Source organism: Oncorhynchus tshawytscha, linkage group LG06 (assembly GCF_018296145.1).
Source record: "Oncorhynchus tshawytscha isolate Ot180627B linkage group LG06, Otsh_v2.0, whole genome shotgun sequence".
Taxonomy (NCBI): Eukaryota; Metazoa; Chordata; class Actinopteri; order Salmoniformes; family Salmonidae; genus Oncorhynchus; species Oncorhynchus tshawytscha.
In genome coordinates this window covers 52,816,451-52,839,878 of record NC_056434.1, presented here as the reverse complement: position 1 = coordinate 52,839,878, position 23,428 = coordinate 52,816,451, and the positions used below count along the sequence as shown (strand labels likewise).

Below are 23,428 nucleotides of genomic sequence, written 5' to 3'. Positions count from 1 at the left end.
ACCGGACGTGCTACCTGTCCCAGACCTATTATTTGACCATGCTGGTCATTTATGAACATTTGAACATCTTGGCCAAGTTCTGTTATAATCTCCACCCGGCCCAGCCAGAAGAGGACTGGCCACCCCTCATAGCCTGGTTCCTCTAGGTTTCGGCCTTTCTAGGGAGTTTTTCCTAGCCAATGTGCTTCAACACCTGCATTGCTTGCTGTTTGGGGTTTTAGGCTGGGTTTCTGTACAGCACTTTGAGATATCAGCTGATGTACGAAGGGCTATATAAATGAATTTGATTTGAAGTGAATTAGATTTCTTCATCTTGCGAGATAGCTAAGCTTGGTAAAGCACTTAGTGTTGTGTGCATTGTGCTGCACTTTCTACCCCATTTGTTTCATATGAAATATACCGAAGTGACTTTTTCATAGCAGTTTAGGAGACTGAGGTTAAGGTTAGGAGAAATGATCTAACCTGCTATGAAAATCCCTTTGTGACAAGCCCCCCCCGCCTCATTAGCTAGCAAACTAATGAGCAGGTGCACATTATGAAACTGAACCTAAAAGAAAGTTCCTTCAAGCGCAAAACTCAATCCCTAGATGTAAATGGTCAAGAGTATAGCCTATTCTTATTGCCAGATCTGTTTTCCGTGTCAGCCACTGCACGTGCTTCTTAAAGAGTTAAATAAATAACAAAGAGGGCCTCCCGAGTGGTGCAGTGGTCTAAGGCTGTTGGGGAAGCTATTCTTAAGAGCCGTCACTACAGATCCAGGTTCGATCCCGGGCTGTATCACAACCGGCTGTAAATCGGGAGTCCCATTGGGATGCGCACAATTGGCCCAGCGTCGTCTGGGTTAGGGGAGGGTTTGGCCAGGGTAGGCCATCATTGTAAATAAGAATTTGTCGTCAACTACCTAGTTCACTTTTTTTTTAAACAAAATATAAAAAGTCACTCTTTTCCCAATAAATATTTATTTAATGGGATCAAGTGACAGTATCGACATCTTTCATCTTTTCCAAAGACAGCTCAGTGAAATATTAACAAATTTACAATCATGAGGAATGTAACAAAACAAAACCAAAGCCTTATAAAAAAAAATCCGATCAGGACCTTCCCGAGTGAGTGAAACGTAATCAATGTCTTGACTTAGCCTGATCTGTTGGGCAAGACCACACAAACCGATCTAGGACCTGGTTAGTCTTTACTGACCGTTGGTGTTCTTGGCCAGCTGGTGGTGGTCTTGGCTATCCAGACTGAATCACACGGTTTCACTGTCGTAATGACTAATTCATAGATAATGGAGTCTGAATTTCAAGGCTAGGACTTGGTTGGCCATGGGTGGTCTTGGTTGTGGCTCAGCTCCAGGATAGGTCCATCATGACACCCACACTCATTTGATGCTTTATAATTCATCTTTATCTGTTACCTGTATGGGAAAGAGGAAGGAAAATTTAGTAACAGGACTTAATGTGTGGATACTGGCCTAAACATAGTTGTTGTACTTAGAAACATACCACTTCATCCTCATCTTGAATTTCCTCTTCTTCCTCAGCCGCCTCTTCAGGCTCCTCCTCTGGCTCCTCAACCTGTTCGTTGAGATCTACGTTCATACTGAGCCGCAGCATGCGTTCAATCCTGTCTCCATAGGCCTTGGTGTCTTGAAGCTGGTAGCCTGAACGCAGCGTGGCCGTCTCAAACAACACCATGGCCAGGTCTGAGGCAGTCTGGTCCTCGGCATCAGTCTATGGGGCGAGGAATACAAATAAGTTATATTTACAGTTCGAGTCATTTAGTAGCAGTGTTGGGGAAGCTATTCTTAAGAGTTTACCAAGCTACCAATTACTTCACACTGAAAGTTTAGCTTAACTAAAGCGAACCTTAAAAGTAAACTATTTAACTGAAATTCTCTTTGAAAAAAAAGCAGTTTACTACATACATCCAAACGACTTAATTTAACAATCATATGTTGATCGGAAATGTCAAGACTACAAATGGTCACTTTGGGGTCATATGTTAACAGAACGTGTAACAACCTAAACACCAAAAACAAATGGACTAAGTGAGAATTATGCAGGGCCCGGTTTCCCAGATAGTGATGGAACTTAGGCTCACAAGTGTTTTAAAGATTAATCGTTCCTACAACGGCCCGAAGACGTAATATGCGTTACCCAAAACACCACACAGATAGAAAAGTCACTAAGTGAGTCATTGGAGCATGTGTAGATGCTGATAGGTTCGGAAAAAAAGGGAGCGCTGCCCTCCGATCCGCTTTCTCCATTCAAATCTTACCTTTACATTATTTCACAATACTGATGAGGGATCAGCTCCTAGAGAACTACCACTATTAAAGTGGCTTATTATAATACTTAATTTTAAAAAATGCACTAAATCCCCAATTTGGCACATGTTCAGCTACACATGAAATATATTGGAGACAAATTACAGACATAGCCCACAAGTAGCAAAATAGAACATGAAATGCATTCCAATATGACTGAAATAGGCCTATATTCTAGTGTTTATATTTTAATTCAGCCATCTCGGTTAATTTGAAGAATCTTTTTATAGGTTGGTTGTATTAAGACATTGACAACTTTGTTTTCTTGTCAATTTTGTTCTGAAGTTCAGCAGTCAGAGACATAGTATCACATGGTTTATGTTTGATTACGGGCATTTTCAAGAATGTTAATTACGATGATTTTGGGAAACATCTCTGAGATTCAACGATGCTACTACGAAGGTTCTAACGACCAACTTAGCCTTAAATATGCTTTTGGGAAACTGGGCCCGGGTCTGATGCCGAAAAAAAGGAAATGGCCTACTTCACAACTTTTTTAGCAGTTTGTAGTTTGCTACACTGTTACATGGAGAAAAAAATTAACTACTGAAAACACTACCTAGATATTAATTCTGTTCAACTACCGCCAAGCTACTGCAAAATTAAGTTAAATTACATGTAGTTCACTACTCCAACACTATTAGCAGACACTTGTCTAGGGTGACATCCAGTTAGTGTATTAAACTAAAAAAACAGTAATACCTGCCCACAGATCAGACTGACAGCAACATTTACCATTTCAGTTGTCAGTGTCTATCAGTGAGCTCCAAAAGTATTGGGAGAGTGACACGTAATGGAAGGATAAAATTAGGTTAAAGTGCAGACTCCGCTTTAAATTGGAGGCCATCCATATCGGTTGAACCATTTAGAAATTACAGTACTTTTTGAACCTAGTCACCATTTTAGGAGACCAAAAAGTATTGGGACAATTGTACTTGTGTATTAAAGTAGTAGACCATTTAGTATTTGGTCCCATAGGCACAGCACACAATGACAAGATCAACCTTGTGAGTACAAATTTGTTGGATGCTTTTTGTTTTTTCAGATTGTGCCCAAATATAAATTAATGGTTAATAATGTATTGTGTAATTTTGTAGTCACTTATTGTAAAGAATATATGTTTCTAAACACTTCTACATTAATGTTGATGCTAATATGATTATGGAAAATCCTGAATGAGTGCGACGCACAAAAACTACTCCATTACAAAAACGTTATCCTCCCCAGTTATTGTAATGGTGAGATGTTAGCATTTCTTTGGGCGTATGATGCATTTAACTTTCTCACCTCATTCACGATTCAGTCAGGATTATCCGTAATCATGGTAGCATCCACATTAATGTAGAAGTGTTTAGAAACATCCTATTCACAATAGAAGTGACTCCAAAATGAATACATTTACCATTCACTTCTAATCAGGCACAAAATAAAACAAAAACACATTTGTAGAGTCACAAGCTTAATGTAGTCATTGCATGTTATGAACATGGGACCAAATACTGAACTTTAATCCACACCAGTGAAATTGTTCCAATACTTTTGGTCCCCTAAAATGGGGGGGGGGGGCAATTATGTACAAAAAATACCCTCAGATGAATACTGACAGTCTGCACTTTAACCTCAGTCATAACATAATTTCAAATCCAAAGTGCTGAAGTACAAAGTCAACACAAAAAAAGGGTACTGTCCCAATACCTTTGGCACGCTGTATAGTGGCTCAATAATATTGTGTTATATTACAGACATCACTCAACTGATGAGATGAGGAACTTTCTCTGTCTTGGACCACATTGGCACCACTCAATAATCAGGTTGAGATGGGAGTATTATGAACACAGCTTCACATGGTTGTGTATGTGATACTTACAGAAATGCGTTTCAGCATTTCCTTGATGAGAGGGTGCTTTGGGTTGATTTCTAATGTTTTCTTCTGGCTTGCATAATAACTGGGAATACAAAGCAGAACACAATATAAAAGGAAGAGATCAAGAAGTGTCACAAAACAAAGGGTGGTATTATGAAGTGAGATCCAGGTTTGCCTCAAATATTCATGCAAGTCTCCCATTGACAGATTGAGCTTTTGTGTAACATCAACACTTCAGAATGCTACCTGAAGTGCATAGTGATCACTCACTTTGTGGAGATGTCTTTTCCTGTCTGGTAGGCCTGTGCCTTCATGATCCTCTCCATGTTACCAGACCAGCCGTACTGGCTGGCTACCAGGGCACAGGGAGACTTGGTCAGCCTCTGGGACAGGATAGCCTTCTCAATCTAAAGAAAAAATAAAATTGGCAAATAAGAAAAGGTTTCCCACAATATATGACAAGTAGCCTAGTGGTTAGAGCGTTGGGCCAGTAACCAAAAGGTTGCTAGAGCGAATCCCCGAGCTGACAAGGTACAAATCTGTCATCCCACTGAAGGCAGTTAACCCACTGTTCCTAGGCAGTCATTGTAAATAGGAATTTGTACTTAAGACTTGCCTAGTTAAAAAATATAAAATTAAAAAATTTTCCCAAAACATTTAGGGTCAGATTCACCGTTGAGCATGTTTTTAATCATGACAAGGGCTGTTGCGGTGACCATATCACTGCCACACTGGCAGTGAGTCATACGTTGTCTTCGGAAAGTATTCAGACCCCTTGACTTTTTCCACGTTGTGTTACAGCCTTATTCTAAAATGGATTAAATGAATACAAGTCTTCAGTAATCTACACAATATCCCATAATGACAGAGCAAAAGCAGGTAAGAAGAAATACCTTCACATAAGTATTCAGACCCTTGGCTATGAGACTCAATTGAGCTCAGGTGCATCCTGTTTCCATTGATCCTTGAGATGTGTCTTCACCTTGGAGTCTGTGGTAAATGCAATTGCTTGGACATGATTTGGAAATGCACACCTGTCTATTTTAAAAAGGTCCTACAGTTGGCAGTGCATGTCAGAGCAAAAACCAAGCCATGAGGTCGAAGGAATTGTCCGTGGAGCGCCGAGACAAGATGGTGTCAGATCACAAATATGGGGAACGGTAGCAATACATTTCTGCAGCATTGAAGGTCCCCAAGAACAGTGTCCTGCATTCTTAAGAATGGAAGAAGTTTGGAACCACCAAAACGCCTAGAGCTGGCCGCCCAGCCAAACTGAGCAATCGGGGGAGAAGGGGAACATTGTCAATGTAATATATATATTTTTTTATAAATAAGCAACATTGTCTTAACCTGTTTTTGCTTTGTCATTATGGGGTATTGAGTGTAGGTTGAGGAAAAAAAACAATGAATACATTTTAGAATAACCTGTAACCTAACAAAATGTGTAAGTCACGGGGTCTGAATACTTTCCCTAGGCACTAACTGCAGTAAAATCCCATGTGACCGTTGAGTCACAGTAATGTATTTTTATGCACTCTGGACATCATTTGCTAGTACCCAACCTGCTAACGACCATCCTGTCCTTATGGCCTGGTACTTCGGGCTCTATCGTCCTAACCACCGATGTCAATGCTAAAGAAAAATCTAAATGTCTATCCACAAGTCAGAATGTATAGCCTTAGGGGCTGCTGTTGGTTCATTGTGCAGGGCGGCTTATGGAGTTACGCAGAAATTTGTGAATTTGAATAACCTAGCAATTGTGCATTTTTTTATTTTCAGTAAGGATGTATCGATCCTGTGCAGGTGTTGTTACACGTGGTCTGCCACTGCGAGGAAGATCAGCTGTCCGTCCTGTCTCCCTGTAGCGCCGTTTTAGGCGTCTCACAGTATGGACAACGCAATTTATTGCCCTAGCCACAACTGCAGTCCTCATGCCTCCTTGCAGCATACCTAAGGCACATACACACAGATGAGCAGGGACCCTGGGCATCTTTCTTCTGGTGTTTTTCAGAGTCAGTAGAAAGGCCTCTTTTAGTGTCCTACGTTTTCATAACTGTGACCTTAATTGCCTACCGTCTGTAAGCTGTTAGTGTCTTAACGACCGTTCCACAGGTGCATGTTCATTCATTGTTCATTGAACAAGCATGGGAAACCGTGTTTAAACCCTTTACAATGAAGATCTGTGAAGTTATTTGGATTTTTACAAATTATCTTTGATAGACAGGGTCCTGAAAAAGGGAAGTTTATTTTTTGCTGAGTTCATTTAATTTTCCAAATTAAGCACTGGGTAGCTGCAACAGGGTTAGAGAGCCCATGGCATACAGTTTGAGCAGTTTGGAGAGCATGCTCTACAAACAGTTGTTGATGCATGGAGTGAAAGTGTTTTTATTTCTCAGATGTCTACCCGGCATCATTGAAACACACCGGCGGGAAAGCGTGCAACCTCCATTCGCGTGCATATGGATATGGCCAATCTAAACTAATTTGACATAATATTGAGGACAAAATTAAATTGAGATTAATCTGATTGGTGAAAAGATGATCACTTACGAGAACAGCTGTGCAGCCTGAGGCAAGGAACAGAGTGCAAGCTTTCCCCCAACTTTCTCAATCAAGTCTAGTCACATCATGCAACCCATATACATTTTGATTAAGTTTGTATCATTCACAACTCAATTCACCGAATAACTGAATCTAGCCTATAGGACCCATTTCAAATGATCACTTTTCCACTCAACATAGCCACTTCATATGCACACTCCACAGGAGGCTGCTGAGGGAAGAACAGCTCAATGTCTGGAATGGAGTGAATTGAATGGTATCAAAAGCATGTATTTGTGGAACGATTGATACCATTCTATTTATTCCATTCCAGCCATTACTATGAGTCCATCCTCCCCACTTAAGGTGCCACTGGTCACATGTACTCCGGAATGTGAAACATATCCCTCCTATTTTATTCCGCTAAGTTTAATTATGTGTGGAGGCCTGGAGATGCTAAACGTGTTTATTAGAAGTTAAATTACCGTGAGATCGGTACTCTTTTGCATGACAACCGGCTGACAAAATTTCATGACCGCCACAGCCCTAATCATGACTAAACATTCTGGGGAATTTTTATTTTTTTTGTCTGAATCTGGTCTTTCACATTCATTATCTGCACGTTACCTTGTCCTTGAGGGCGCTGTCCTTCATCCAGGTGGTGAGGGGTTCGTACTCCTTCTCCAGGACCTCCCTGGTCTCCTTGGCCTTGTCGCTCTCGTCAAACTTAATGCCCTCCTTGGCCACATTCTGGAAGCGCTTACCGTCGAACTCTGGCAAGGCCTGGACACAGTACTCATCCACTGGCTCTGTCAGGTAGATTACCTCATAACCCTTCTTCAACAGACTCTCTACAAAGGGAGAAGACTCAGCCTGGGGGACGGGACATTCCACAAGGGAAGACGAGGGTTAGGAACATTAACCTTGACTATATTACTCCTTACAGAGCTGCAAACAAAGGGCCAAGGGGAAGGAGTAGTGAGCGAATTGGGATCGGGGACGTGACTTTCTTCCTTACCTTGACCTCGGTTGAAAATATCAGAATTCAAGGTAAGGGAGGAAAAGTCAAGGGAAAAGTTAGAGGATAGTGTTTTAATTCATCCTGTTTATGGTCCACCCTCTACCCACTTGCTTGTAGCTGGTTCTGGCCTTGAAGTACAGCTGGCACCTGTTCACCTTCATCTGTTATACATACCATTACATCAGAGTCACCTATACCTACAGTACCTCCAAGTACAAAAACCTGTAATTTGGCTCTATACTATACAGAGGAGAGTGTTCAAAGTCAAACTCTACCCACCTCCCTGCGGCTGGTTCCGGCCATGAAGTAGATCTTGTCCTGCTTGTTCTTCATCCTCTCTACGTACTGCTCCAGGCTGGCCAGCACCGTGTCGCTGTTGGAGGTCTGAAAACGCAGCAGTTTGGCCAGACGAGTCCTGTTGGAGTGGTCCTCGATCACACCCAGTTTAATGTTGGTGCCAAACTCCTTCCAGAACTTCTCATTGTACTGCTCCTCTGCAATCTTCTTTATCATGTCCAGGGTCTTACGCACCAGCTTCTTACGGATGACCTGGATGGAGGGGAAACGTAAGGGAGGAAGGGGCTTTAATTATGAAGCTCACATCATTCACTACATTGGTTAATGATAAGTAATTATGTTCAAATCATCATCTTCTGTAAGCACCAAAGAGAAGAGATCTGACCGAAACCTGTCAGTTAACAGTCTGAACTTGCTTATTTGAGATTAGAGAGGCTCACCTTGAGCAACTTGTGCTGCTGCAGGGTTTCTCTTGACACATTCAGTGGCAGATCATCAGAGTCCACCTAACCAAACAATCACATTATCATAAATCAGAAAAACTGAAGAATTAAATGAACTATCATTCAAATGTATAGCAGGGTCAAATACATTTCTATTCAGGCAATTCAGATCGTAAACTAACGTTTTCAATTTCCTTTTTTGATCCAAGCCTGCATAGCCCTAGAAGCTACGTCACTCACCACTCCCCTGACAAAGTTCAGGTATTTGGGCATCATGTCATTGAAATCATCAGTGATGAAGACTCTACGGACAAAGAGCTTGATGAAGTCGTTCTTCTTGGTTCCATACTCGTCGAACATGCCCCTGGGGGCAGCAACGGGGACAAACAGGATGGACTTGAAGGTGACCTCACCCTCGGCTGTGAAGTGGATGTGGGAGAGGGGCTCATCTGTGTCCTGGAGAGAAGACTGAAAAATCAATACAATTCGAACACCAATCAAATGTATTGATTTATAAAGCCCTTTTTATATCAGCAGTTGTCAATGATTTACAGTAAACTAAGACAAGACCCCAAAGAGAAAAAAATAAAGGCACATTAGCTAAGAAAAACCCCATGGAAGGAAGAAATGTCAAAAGGAGGTGCAGACTGCATACCTTAGAGAAAGTCTTGTAGAAGGCTTTGTACTCATCCTCCTCTACTTCTTTGGCTGGTCTCGTCCAGATAGGCTTGACGTCGTTCATCAGCTCCCAGTCCCACACAGTCTTCTCAACCTGGATGAAAGGAATGAAGTTGCTTGGGTACTTAAAAAGTCACTTATTAAAATCAAGTTGATGGCTTAGGTGTGCTAGTATTGGAATGGATCAAATAAACTGAAGGAGTTTTGGGAAACAAAATAAAAACTCATTTGTTTTAACCTTCTTGGGCTTGTCCTCTTCCTCCACCTCTACCTCTACCTCATCCTCAGTGTCATCTTTCTCCACCTCGGTGTCCTCGATGGGCTCCTCAACAGTCTCTGTCTGGGTAGGGAGAGAAGGGAACATGGCAAAATGTTATTTCTACAGCTCACTGCTATAAACACACCATGGGTTATGCCATTGAAAACGAACTGACGCCCTCAATTGTCTCAAATCCATCCTCTCCATCTGCAATGATCTGAAAACCGACCACTTGAAAGCCAGTCTAATGATGAGCAACTACCAACATAATGTTTCTTATCAGTGCAGATGAGAGGACAGGAGACAATGTACAGTAAATGATAGTTCCACTCCTATACCTTGCTGGCCCAGATGTAGATGGGGAAGTTGATGAACTGTGAGTATTTCTTGACCAGGTTCTTGATGGTTTCCAGCTCCAGGTAGTCTGTAGCCTCCTCCTTCATCACCAACCTGGAAGAGTAAAACAAATGGGAAATGCAAGGCTTTGTACATTGGATTTCATTGTGGGATTTTGTCCCGTGTCATCTCATCTTTCAATGCTACATAAGTAGTTCATTGAAATCATGGCCACAATATGAATACCATCACCTAGTATTCAAAACTTAAATACTTGGAGCACTGCCAGATGGGCGGTATATTCACTTTTGGGAGTATGCCATTGGAAGCACTTACGTGATGGTGGTGCCCCTGCCGAGCGTATCCCCGCGAGGGTCCTCAATGACAGAAAACTCATTGGAGTCAGACTCCCAGATGTGCTGTGTGCTGTTGTTGTGCTTTGAAGACACGATCACCTTGTTGGCAACCAGGAAGGTAGAGTAAAAGCCCACGCCGAACTGGCCAATAAGCTCAGAGGTGGACTGGCCCTCGGTTTCAATCTCCGTCATCTTGTTGAGGAACTCGCTGGTGCCCGACTTGGCGATGGTACCCAGGTTCTTGACCAAGTCCTCTTTGGTCATGCCGATGCCCGTGTCAGTGATGTGGAACATGTTCTTCTCTTTGTCCATCTGGGGAGGAAAAAAATTAAGAAAAAAGCTCAAGCTCAGAAGTCCTACGAGTATTTATGTCTTGTGGAATGGATCAGTCAAAAACATTTACAAAGTTAAGGCGTTAGGCTCTTCCTCAATTCAGCTTTACTTGATTCCTTGCATCCGCTCCTAACAGTCTCAAAACCCCAAACCCACTGGAGAAGGTCTGAAAGGAGGAACTTTGGACATTCTCCAGTACGGAATGTGAGTTGAGATTGAACCTGTGAGGACCATGAAACACCTTGATCTTGATGGTGAGCTCCTCATTGGCTGCCAGTGCATCCTCGTTGGTCAGAGACATCATTCTGATCTTATCCAGAGCATCAGAGGCGTTGGATATCAACTCCCTCAAGAAGATCTACAACACACAGGAGTAAAGGATGGTTATGGTTGACTTATACCCATTTGCCCCCTTGGTTTGATTAAATCCACAATCTGTATTTAGGGACCGCTCTTTCAAAAGGATAGCCTACACAGTTCATATCAGGCAGGTGTGCTATTCGCAATAAGCATTATTCTGTAGGCTTACTGATGTAGCATAGTGGTTAGGCCAGTAGCTCCCAAACTAGGGCTTGGGTCACCTGATATTAAAAGTATTAATCATTGTAATGTGGTTAAATTCAGCCAGAGAGCACCCTTAGATCATGGGAAAAGGCTACACTTGAATCATTCCCAAGGTGAATGGGCTAAACCCACTACATTATGAAACCACACACTAATTGCAGAGACTTTGATATTACCGGCCGTAGTTGATTAGGGATGGTCATATGACCTTTGTTCCAAGTACTGACAAATTTTTTGGAGGACTACAAAATCAAAATAAACTTATATAAGCCATTTTTAGAAAAGCAACATTTCACTACATGCCAACAATGCCTAATTTATCATAACAATTACAGATAACGAATCCTAATTGCCTGAAACTAATATCAACTGGTAATAGTGAAACAGCAGTGTACCACTTGTAGAAGCCTATGGTTGTGCAATGGCATGGCCTTGTTTTGTAAATTTAACAGACAATCCGCTCTTATTTCCCCGAGATCACATCCAAGACACATTTTTGGTTAAAAAAAAGTTAAGATTAAAATAGGTCAGATTAGACCGAAGTGATTCACATCTCATGTCAAGAACAGTTATTCAAAGAGTAATCATTTGAAACGGCTCAATTTGAAAGAAATCCCATGGTTACAAACCAAAAATCGGTCTTTCCAATATACAGACGATCGATTATTCTGAATTTTCTAAATGGATTAACAATTCTACATTGAACACTATGGGGATGAATTATGACCAGGACATTGTTTGGTGATTAGGCCTAGGCTTAATGATTCCGATGAAAAATACTGTCTTTATCAAACTAATGTTTCAGCATATTTTCAGTGTGGAACTGGTCTGTCTAGTAGGGGGTAATAGCCTAGGTTAACCAATTTGAAAATGCCACTAGTAGTTCGCAAAGTAGGGTCGCCACTAACATTAACTCGTACAACGCCTTGGTCCGTACAATTGCCCTTATTTTAGCGCCCCAAAAACGTAATACTTCCAGATCAACTGTAATGTCAATACCATTGTAAAGCACAATTTCTCCCCTTTCCAAAAGATTCAATTACATGACCTAAACACTGCCTGTTTCTGCATAATTCAAGCAGGCAATGAGCCCCGTCGGGTCTTTAAAAATAAATAAAAATGGCGGGTGGGGAAGCGAAACTAATGCGTGATAGTGAGAAGGAGAGATGTCGTGTGGGAAAATGGCTTTTTCACACGATCTGTCCAACTTATTACCTTGCCTCTAAAATGTAAATAAAACACCATAAAGAGTTTATATAATGTGTCATTTACATACCTATTTGAAGGTTTGTGTCGAATTTGAGTCGGGTTCTTAGGGCGGTGCTAAAGTGATCTTAGAAGTAAACAGCGGCTTTGAGAATGATCGCATTGCAATGATGAAAAAAAATGACTAGGTATCCCCCCCTTACCCCCGTCACTGTCCATTTCTTGTTTTTAAAGGATGAGAGAAGTGCTACACCTGGTGGAAAGAGATTGTAAGACAGAAAAAGTTGCTTTATGCATGCTGTACGTTACAACATGACACGTCCAGATGTAAAGGAGGGTCGTTTTTTTTTTTCAACCTTTCTCCAATACTATAGAGCCATCACCATGTCGATCAACGCTTGAATAGAAACCTAGTTCACACCCCTGATTTTGAAGTCAACAGTCGCTAGTCCGATTAGTTCTTTGTAGCCTCGTTTGAATGTCACGGTTACGCAGATTTGTACGGAATGGGGTGAGTTTACGTTAGTTACCACAGCCATGAAGTCATAAACCCTGTCCATCTCTACAATTTTGCTTTTTAAAACCACAGTGTTAAGGTTAAGACCAAAAAGCAATTTTTTGCATTTATTAATTTTTGGTGGCTGTGGTAACTATTGACAACCACAAAGTAGCCTAATACCTCAATCACACCGACAGTCATTGACTGTTTGAATACCCACACTAACATACAGTATACTATATACTTAATGATAATAAACTACATACTGTTAATTCTTTAGTATACTGTAAACAAACGGTATCGTTTCAGTTGAGCATACTAGAGTGTCGCCTGTCTACGGGAGTTGATGCTGTTACCATAACAAATGACTTGCTAAACATTTGACAATTTCAAGTGTGTACGTAAAGTCAATCTGTAGTGCTAGAGCGAGTTCTGGGCATTTGTAAATCCAGAGAGTTTAGAGCGCACACTGGAGCGCCCCTGGCCGAGGAGTAGGGTTGAGCAGAGCATTTAACTGCAGTCAAGCACCCAAGCTAACTGGCTAACGTTGGCTAGCTACTTCCAGACACAATGAGAGAACACTGACCATTTTACACAATCTAGCAGAACTAGTTAGGCTGTTTTCATGTTATCCAGAGCGTTGGTGACTTACTGTGCTACTGGCAACAATTACGCTTTTTTTGCTGACGTTTACTGACACCAGCCATATTCAGAATAGATGCTCTGAAACCGGAGTAGATATCCAGAATTAACAATGTCCATTGAAACGCACAACGACAATACCACTTGTGAATAATCAAGTCAATAGAAATTGGTTAGTTCATATACTGCCTGGCAAGTTGATATATTTAGTATCTATCTAACGGTAGGTAACTAGCTAACATACCTGTACATACTGCTGTAGTGCTATGCGGTTCATAAAGATAGCGTAGCTATCAACTTGTCAGCCAACATAACAATGTAACATTTGAAAAGTCATTTATTACATTGTGCAACATTTGTCCTTAGTCAATTAATTTTTAGTCGCTCTCAAACTTTAGCAGCATATTTCCTGTCATTTTCTGAATGTTTCTGAAGACATTGTGAAGCCACCACCATTTTCTGAAGATTTGCATTATGGGCCCTAAAAGTACAGATAGTGTCCCCTGTGTGTATAATTCGTATTTAGTACGACATCCGGGAACCTTTGGCATACTAACTATATCCATACTTTGACCAATGTGCATACTAAAATCAACAAAAAAGAAGCGTCCTCTGTCAGCAGCGTTAATTTTCAGCAAACTTAACATGTGCAAATATTTGTATGAACATAACAAGATTCAACAATTGGAGACAAACTGAACAAGTTACAGACGTGTGACTAACAAACAGAATGTGAACCTGAACAAAGGGGGGAGGGGTCAAAATCAAAAGTCCATATCTGGTGTGGTCACCAGCTGCATTAAGTACTGCAATGAACCTCATGGACTGCACTAGATTTGCCCGTTCTTGCTGTGAGATGTTACCCCCCTCTTCCACCAAGGCACCTGCAAGTTCCCAGACATTTCTTAGGGGAATGGCCTTAGCCCTCACCCTCCGATCCAACAGGTCCCAGACGTGCTCAATGGGATTGAGATCCGGGATCCAGGGTCATGTCAGGATGAGCCTGCAGGAAGGGTATCACATCAAGGAGGAGGATGTCTTCTCTGTAACGCACAGCATTGAGATTGCCTGCAATCACAAGCTCAGTCTGATGATGTCGTGACACCGCCCCAAACCATGACGGACCCTCTACCTCGTTCCAGAGTACAGGCCTCGGTGTTAAGCTCATTCCTTCGACGATAAACGCGAATCCGACCATCACCACTGGTGAGACAAAACCACGACTCATCAGTTTAGAGCACTTTCTGGTCGAGCGACGGTGGGTTTGTGCCTGTAGGTGACGTTGTTGCCGGTGATTTCTGGTGAGGACCTGCCTCACAACAGGCCTACAGGCTATTGCAGATAGTCTGAGCACTGATGGAGGGATTGTGCGTTCCTGGTGTAACTCGGGCAGTTGTTGTCATCCTGTACGTGTCCCGCAGGTGTGATGTTCGGATGTACCAATCTAGTGCAGGTGTTGTTACACGTGGTCTGCCACTGCAAGGATAATCAGCTGTCCGTCCTGTCTCCCTGTAGCGCTGTTTTAGGCGTCTCCCAGTATGGACATCGCAATTTATTGCCCTAGCCACAACTGTAGTCCTCATGCCTCCTTGCAGCATACCTAAGGCACATTCACACAGATGAGCAGGGACCCTGGGCATCTTTCTTTTGGTGTTTTTCAGAGTCAGTAGAAATGCATATGTTGGATTTATCAAGCGCATACATCAAACTATGCGTAGACCGCTTGACAAAAATGTTAGCAGAAGGTGAATGTTGAACTTTGTTGCACCCTTATACTATTTTGCGCATGACACTACCAGTGTGATCTAGGATGATGAAGTCATGCGGCAAAATAGTGTGCAGTATCTGGATATGCGCAAGAGTGCTTCTGGTGTACCAAAATGCAATGACACCGTTGGTGTGATCGAGGCGTGAGGATAATTACGCAATTCCAAAACTGTAGTTAATTGTTGGAACACATTTCCCAACTTCAGTCAACCAGCATTTAGAATGTGATAAAACTGCAAGACATGTCGCTTGTGAAGCCCATCAGTTAAATACCTTTACAGGCATTCATTTCTGTAGGCTCACGGCACAGGTGTGTGTAGAGGGACCGGTTGGAACACAATTGAGTGTAAAGGAATTTAGGGAGCAGAACAGTGATGCTTGGCTTGTTTTATTTTTTGTTGTGTCCTGCAAATGCACACATTGAACACTAGAGTCAAAGAAAATTAACGTGGTCTTCAACACAACGGACCAAATAGTTACAGTATTTAGTTGAAGATCGTTCGAGTACTCATGGCCTACGATTGATATGGTGAAAACAATGTTCCGGGCAGTCACATCAATACCTTTGTCAGATAACAAACGAATAATTGACACTATAGCTAGCAATCATGATGATAATGACTTAAGACTCAAACTCAATCTTGTGCACGACAAATGGATGTTAGCTGTGAGGGCCGATACGCCCACGCATTGACTTTTGTTAGCTACATTTCGGGGGATGCTATTCACAAGGACATATTTTTCCGTCTCATGATTCCAGAGCATGAAACTGCACATGGGATGTTCAGTGTGCGGTGTCACTATATTGACAGAAAGCAGATTCCAATGGGGGCGGTGTTGCGGTCTATATTCAGAAGCACATTCCTGTAAAGCTTAGAGGGGGATCTCATTAAATACTGTTGAAGTAATATGGCTACAGGTTCATCTGCCTCTGCCCATTCTTGTGAGAAGCTGCTATAGACCACCAAGTTCTAACAGTCAAATCAAATCAAATCAAATCTGGTATCTGGATTCCATGGGATTCTGCACAGATGGGGCTCCATTGATCACGGGGGCAGTGGGTCGGCCTCTGCACTCTAGTTATTAACGCGTCTTCCCCTGCAGGCCTTGTATGATACACCCACTGAGCTACTATAATGGATACAATGAGACCAAATGGCAGCAATAGAGCAGAAATCAGATGACGCAGGTAACTTGGATTGTAAATTACATTGCGCACGTTTGTCATGCATCAAACTATGTGGAGATATTTGATCAGAGCATGACAATATTCTATTTCCCACCAAGTGTTGGAAAGATTTTTGGAATTGACTAATGAAAAAAAAAAAAGTATCCTTGCTGATGTAACAGGCATTGCAGGAACTCAACACAAGCATGTAGAGCAAATACAAGAGATAAGTGACAACCTGCAAAATCCATTTGATTGTGATCATGGCTCAGTTGATGTGTAGGTTCGATTTCACTTATAGCTGATCAGCAGTCATGTGACCAAATGTTGCAGACAACTTGTCACTATGGAGGAGTTTTGGTTCTTGACTCAAAAGGGAATACTGTACCATCTCCCTCTGAGCATTAAAACAAATGGTATGCCGATTCAGTGCTCTTCTCTGCATGAAAAACAAATGCGTCCAGATTGGATGTGACAGGAGAGATGAGGTGCACACTGTCGACCACTGACTTAGAGACGCTCCGACGCAACATGCATCAGGCACACCCATCTTAGTGGTTGTGAGATTTGTCTTATGTCAGACTAATTTGCAATTGACCATCATAGATCCACATTAAAAAGTATGTAGAGTTAAGAATACAAATCCAAAATACTGTTAGAATGTTTGACTACCATAGCCCCAATTATGTAATTTTCCGTCACATGGTTGTCGTCTTGATAATTTACACATCAAAATTAGATTCTGGGCCAAAATAGTTGGGGAACCCCTGGGTTAGGCTACAGATGGCTGAAACATGGGGTTGCACATCTGCATTTGTTTAGGCTACCCCAATGGGTTAATCATTAGCTTGAAGTGTTGCGGAAAAACCATAATTTTTATTTGGGGCGGCAGGGTAGCCTAGTGGTTAGAGCGTGTGACTAGTAACCGGAAGGTTGCGAGTTCAAACTCCCGAGCTGACAAGGTACAAATCTGTCGTTCTGCCCCTGAACAGGTAGTTAACCCACTGTTCCTAGGCCGTCATTGAAAATAAGAATTTGTTCTTAACTGACTTGCCTGGTTAAATAAAGGTTAAAAAAAAAAAAAAAAAAAAAAAAACTTTGATACCAATATCATAGCACCAGTGAAAATATGCCTTATGTCAAATATACAGCACTGTTACTGTATAAGACACTCAACTCTCCATCTGGAGATCTAGGTTACTGGTGTGCAGGCTTTTAATCCAGCTTAAGATCTTGTTGAACAGCTGATTTGTAGAATCTGATGTGTTAAGAGCAGGGCTGGAACAAAAGGGTAGAGTGCACACCCAGTGCCTGACAGAGCTCCAGACTAAACTTTCCCCGTGCAGTTGGAGGATTACCAGAATCAGGAGGGAATAATCAGGAAGGGAACCCTTCCAATTTTAGGGATGTTTCCATTATCTTTCAAGTCTACTTCAGGATAAAGACTGTTCCCCAGCATGTTAGTGCGTGAGTGTTTGTCCCCATCCACCACCACCACCACTCACCTCCTTGTTCTTGTAGAGTGAGTTGATGATAAGCTTCATCATGCGGTTGACCTCTGCCTGGAAGACATGCTTCTCAGATTTCTCTCTGATCTCTTTTATCTGAGCTGCGTTCAGCCCGTCCAGCTGGATAGACTCCTCCTCCCTGGAAAATTAGTGATATTGAAAGGATTAAGCACTTAAGTCAATGACCACTGTCATCACATTTCTGTTCCCTAGACAATGCTTTAAACATTGCTGACAAGAATTTGATTTAATGAAGGGCTGATTCACAGTCAGCAATGTAGACCATGGGCATGACTCCTGGAGAGGGTGCGTCAAGCATCTACCACCAGGGGTATTTTTTTTAATTTATCCTTTATTTACCTAGGAAAGTCAGTTAAGAACAAATTCTTATTTACAATGACGGCTGACCCCAGCTAAACCTTCAACTAACCCAAATGACACAGGTCCAATTGTGCACCGCCCTATAGGACTCCCGATCACAGCCGGTTGTGATACAGCCCAGGATCAATCCCGGGTCTGTAGTGACACCTCTAGCGCTGAGATGCAGTGCCTTAGAACACTGAGACACTCAGGGCCTTCCGAGGCCTAGTCCAAAAGGTCATGGCATAGTGACATGTCGAAGTGTAAGGTGTCATTTTCTGTCATCTGTTCAAATACTGTACACAGATCAAGGTTGAGTTCATTAGGGCACAAAACAGAAAAAGTTGTAAAGCATCCACTTGTCAGTTCTCTTTCTTTTGGTGCCTAATGAATACAACCCAGCTGTGAGATGCTATGACCTCCCCTATGAATCTAGTTCCTCTCAAGTTTCTTCCTCTGACCTACCTCTGCACCACCTCATCATCTGTTTTGGAACCATCTCTACTTTTTCCCAGATCATCTTCCACAGTCCCATCAATGTCAAGTCCATCTTCTGCTGTCACAGATGCTGCAATTAGAACAGATTTAGTTAGGAAAAGACTTAAGTGAATGGACTTATGTGAAGGGCCACCTATTCAGAGGCTGAATGTGTATCTAGTTACCTGTATCTATCTAGTTAGCTGGATTGAAACATACTTAATTGCATGCAATCTATGTAGGGGGGTAATTGAACTTAATACATCAGATTAAAAATATTAATGGGCTATAACTAAAACAGCTTTATTATTTAGATGAATTTCCTGTATTCTGGTTAGAACAAACTAGGATGAGCAAGCCAAGACTAGCAGCAAAGAAATACTGTAATCCGAGAGAAATACTGTAATCCGTGTAGGGCTATGGGGTTACTAGCTAATCAACAATAAAGCTAGGAAAAGGAACGATGTTTGCTTGTACCTGTAAGGAGACTTTCAGAAACACGTGTGAAGTGAACAAATCTCCTTGAATCAATTCCAATTAATAAAACGTTAATTCATACAAATAAAAAGCCCAATGATATCCATATCTAGGTAACTATTCGTTTGAATTGCAAGCTTGCATTTTAGCTAGCCAGCCATCTAGTTTACCTGGCTACAAATGAAGGAACTCGAGTTCAAGAGCTAGATAGCTCATGGGGATGAATACCGTTTATAATACAACATATCCTCAGATACTCACCGAAAGCTAAATGTGCACAGAGCAGCCCAATCAACCAAACCCGCTTCATTTTGTGAAATATGATTGAATGAAGCCCAGCTCTTCAGACAAAAACTGGGATCAACACAATCAACGATGCCTTGAAAAGGAAGAATAACAAACTCGCACTCCCACCAACAGCGCTCCATTTAATACCCCCCCATAACGGACCAGTCACAGGACACCACGCACAAACCTCAGCCAATAGCAGCAGGACATTTCACTATCTACAGCACATTTTCTCCCAATAAATGTCTTCCATGTACAATTTAACACGTGTCTTGTAACCATGAGCAAAATAATTATTTCAGCGCTTCTAGTTGAGACAGCAAAGATTATTGCTCAACAGACAATGTCTACGCATGTTGCTCAATCAGTGGTTGTAGATTATAAATTGTATTGTAATGATGATTATTGATCAATGTTCTATTTATTTACTATAATGATGTTTTGTTCACTTAGAGAAGCTCATAGCCTACCAGACATTCATAATGCAAAACATAAGAAACATTTATTCACGCAATAAAGAAAAGCAGAGCGATAGGATATTTTAGGGACATAAATCTATGCATGTGCAGGAGGCATGAGCAGACATGTAATCCACGGTCAACTCAGTAGCATCTAGGTTTCTGGGATAACCTGAAATATTTGATATGATTAATGGATAATTGTATCTGCAGTAGACTGTCCGTTCTCTGCAGCTTCAACAACCAACCACAAGGTGGTGGTCAGGAATATTTTTTATTAAGTGGTGATAATGCTGTGTGTTTTGTGTGTGTGTGTGTGTGTGTGTGTGTGTGTGTGTGTGTGTGTGTGTGTTTGTAGCTTATTTTGCAGAACATGAGCTGTATATATCCCTTCAATTACAACCTCTGAATTTTCTGCATGTCATGCTGTGTTCAATATTGTAGAAAACTGAAAATTGGTTAAATAGCTCTTACACAGCCTGGAGGTGTGTTGGGTCATTATCCTGTTGAAAAACAAATGATGGTTATTCTAAGGGCAAACCAGATGTGATGGCGTATCGCTGCAGAATGATGTGGTAGCCATACTGGTTAAGTGTGCCTTGAATTCTAAATAAATCACTGACAGTGTCACCAGCAAAGCATCCCCACACCATTACAAATCCTCCTCCATGCTTCACGGTGGGAACTACACATGCGGAGGTCATCCATACACCTACGCTGTGTCTCACAAAGACACAGCAGTTGGAACCCCCAAAAATTGGACTTATCAAGGACAGATTTCCACCGGTCTAATGTCAATTGCTTTGTGTTTCTTGGCCCAAGCAAGTCTCTTCTTATTGGTGTCCTTTAGTAGCGGTTTCTTTGCAGCAATTTGACCATGAAGGCCTGATTCACACAGTCTCCACTAAACAGTGGATGTTGAGATATGTATGTTACTTGAACTCTGTGAAGCATTTATTTGGGCTGCAATTTCTGAGTCTAATAACTCTTCAGCAGATGTAACTCTGGGTCATCCTTTCCTGAGGCGGTCCTCATGGGAGCCAGTTTCATCATAGCGCTTGATGGTTTTTGCGACTGCACTTTTCAGTATTGACTGAACTTCATGTCTTAAAGTAATGATGGACTGTCATTTCTCTTTGATTATTTGAGCTGTTCTTGCCATAATATGGACTTGGTATTTTACCAAATAAGGCTATCTTCTGTCTACCACCCCTACCTTGTCACAACACAACTGATTGGCTCAAACACATTAAGAAGGAAAGAAATTCCACAAATTCATTTTTACAAGACACACCTGTTAATTGCTATTCATTCCAGGTGACTACTTCATGAAGCTGTTTGAGAGAATGTCAAGCGTGTGCAAAGCTGTCATCAAGGCAAATTTGAAGAATCTCAAATATGAAATATATTTTGATGTGTTTAACACTTTTTTGGTTACTACATGATTCTATATGTGTTATTTCATAGTTTTGATGTATTCACTATTATTCTACCATGTAGAAAATAGTACGAATAAAGAAAAACCCTGGAATGAGTAGGAGCGTCCAAACTTTTGACTGGTACTGTACGTCTCGTGTCTGAGCCGTTGAATTGCAACTCCGCTTTGTCTCTTTACTGACGTTTTGCATGTTTGATTGCCTTACGGAGGGAATAACTACACTGTTTGTAGTCAACCGTATTCCCAGTCACCTTGCTATGGTTAAATGCGGTGGTTCGCTGTGATGCCCCTCAGCCTGCAGTGAATGTCATTCATCAGAGGTATCCTGAGATACTAATAGTAAAGAAGGTAGACTTTGTTGCGTTTATTGCGCAAATGATAAATTAAACTGGACAAACTAAAACTTAATTTTTTTAAATAATAAAAATCATTGTGAAGGTGGCCAAAATATTTTGGGATCTTCAGGACTTCACGGAGGAAACGTTACAGGGAATAATGAATTAAGAGTTTCCCCCCTCTCAGGTTCCTGAGCCTGTGTTGGTATCTGAGTAGACATTTGAATCTTCTTCAAGGAGGAAAGCTTTAATTTTTGTTCCTCCTTTCCCTTCCCCTATTATTCCTGTATTAAAGTTTATCCGTTGTCACCCCATCCAATAGGTGGCGGCACGCGCCTCTAACGTTTGTTTGCAAAACGCTATAATACTTTTTAAGAAGAAGACGAAGAATAAGAAGGTCTGTCATTTTGAGTGTTGACCATAGAGAATGATAGAAGCCTCTAAATGGCCAAAAAGCGCCATTGAGGGCTTTCAATTCAATTCAATTCAATGCAAGGGCTTTATTGGCATGGGAAACATGTGTTAACATTGCCAAAGCAAGTGAGGTAGATAATATATAAAGTGAAATAAACAATAAAAATTAACAGTAGACATCACACATACAGAAGTTTCAAAACAATAAAGACATTACAAATGTCATATATATACATATATATATATATACATATATATATATTATATATATATATACATATATATATATATATATATATATATATATATATACATATACATATATATATATATATATATATATATATATATATATATATATACAGTGTTTTAACAATGTACAAATGGTAAAGGACACAAGATAAAATAAATAAGCATAGATATGGGTTGTATTTACAATGGTGCGTGTTCTTCACTGGTTGCCCTTTTCTCGTGGCAACAGGTCACAAATCTTGCTGCTTTGATGGCACACTGTGGAATTTCACCCAGTAGATATGGGAGTTTTTCAAAATTGGATTTGTTTTCAAATTCTTTGTGGATCTGTGTAATCTGAGGGAAATATGTCTCTCTAATATGGTCATACTTTCACCATTTTCACGTAGTCAACTGGGCGGTACTTCCAACTTCATTGGCTGAGCCCTCCTGGTGACCCTGTTAGAATAATGTCCTGGATCATCAGGAGGTATTAGCCAATCGTGAAGAAGAAACTTTACTACTTCACCATGGAGACAGCCTCAATGGCTCTGCCCATGCCATCGCAGACGCTATAATGACACAGATTCAAAACTTAGTCCTCTATCTATATCTACGGTGTTGTGAGTCGAACCAAGGAAGTGACGTTGCCACGGAAGAGCATGGACCGATTCGTCTCTGTATTTACAGAAGAGTGCTCTAACCGAGTGCATTTACGTAGAGCCCACGACCTACACGCTGGTTACTGACAAACCGAAGGCGACTAGTCATGACGCCGTTGTCACTGTACTTGTGTAGTCTGTTAAAAAAGAATAAGTTGTTAATTTGCTACAACTACTTACATACGCACGGAACACCACTTCACCTCGTCGATCGGGCGGCGCGGAAGACTCGACTCGCTCGGTTATTGGATATGAATTTCCGTGCAGTGTTCCGTGGTAGGGTCACTGGGAAGGTTTTGGCGCAACAATCTGGTGCCAAAAACTATAGGGAGGCTACTATGTGTACCAGTTCCGCAAGTGGCCAGGACATGACCAACTGGTTGTGGTCTATTTACCATGAAACCAAAAAACAGACCGAAGGTAGGGCATGCATTTGTTGAATTCAATGAAAACAAGTGTGGTTTAGGATGCAAAACAATA

At 41.4% G+C, this 23,428-nt stretch overlaps 2 protein-coding genes across 2 annotated transcripts in view; one reads left to right on the top strand and one right to left on the bottom strand.

Moving 5' to 3' along the window:
• Positions 1-19,557, bottom strand: part of LOC112252721 (endoplasmin) — a 71,672-nt gene extending 52,115 nt beyond the window's left edge. The window contains exons 1-15 of the mRNA XM_042323384.1: positions 19,384-19,557; positions 18,634-18,736; positions 17,806-17,947; positions 10,696-10,812; positions 10,102-10,433; positions 9,768-9,879; positions 9,409-9,510; positions 9,148-9,264; positions 8,733-8,948; positions 8,490-8,555; positions 8,032-8,301; positions 7,359-7,604; positions 4,461-4,597; positions 4,194-4,272; positions 1,506-1,730 (exon numbers count right to left, since the gene is read on the bottom strand). Of these exons, the coding sequence (XP_042179318.1) occupies positions 1,506-1,730; positions 4,194-4,272; positions 4,461-4,597; positions 7,359-7,604; positions 8,032-8,301; positions 8,490-8,555; positions 8,733-8,948; positions 9,148-9,264; positions 9,409-9,510; positions 9,768-9,879; positions 10,102-10,433; positions 10,696-10,812; positions 17,806-17,947; positions 18,634-18,736; positions 19,384-19,432 (2,313 nt within the window). The 5' untranslated portion in view covers positions 19,433-19,557. The remainder of the gene's footprint in view (positions 1-1,505; positions 1,731-4,193; positions 4,273-4,460; positions 4,598-7,358; positions 7,605-8,031; positions 8,302-8,489; positions 8,556-8,732; positions 8,949-9,147; positions 9,265-9,408; positions 9,511-9,767; positions 9,880-10,101; positions 10,434-10,695; positions 10,813-17,805; positions 17,948-18,633; positions 18,737-19,383) is intronic.
• Positions 19,558-22,828: 3,271 nt separating this feature from the next.
• The window catches only part of LOC112252720 (5'-nucleotidase domain-containing protein 3), a 31,835-nt gene continuing 31,235 nt past the window's right edge, over positions 22,829-23,428 (top strand). Inside the window, exon 1 of the mRNA XM_024424222.2 lies at positions 22,829-23,368. Coding sequence (XP_024279990.1) covers positions 23,056-23,368 — 313 coding nt within the window. The 5' untranslated portion in view covers positions 22,829-23,055. The remainder of the gene's footprint in view (positions 23,369-23,428) is intronic.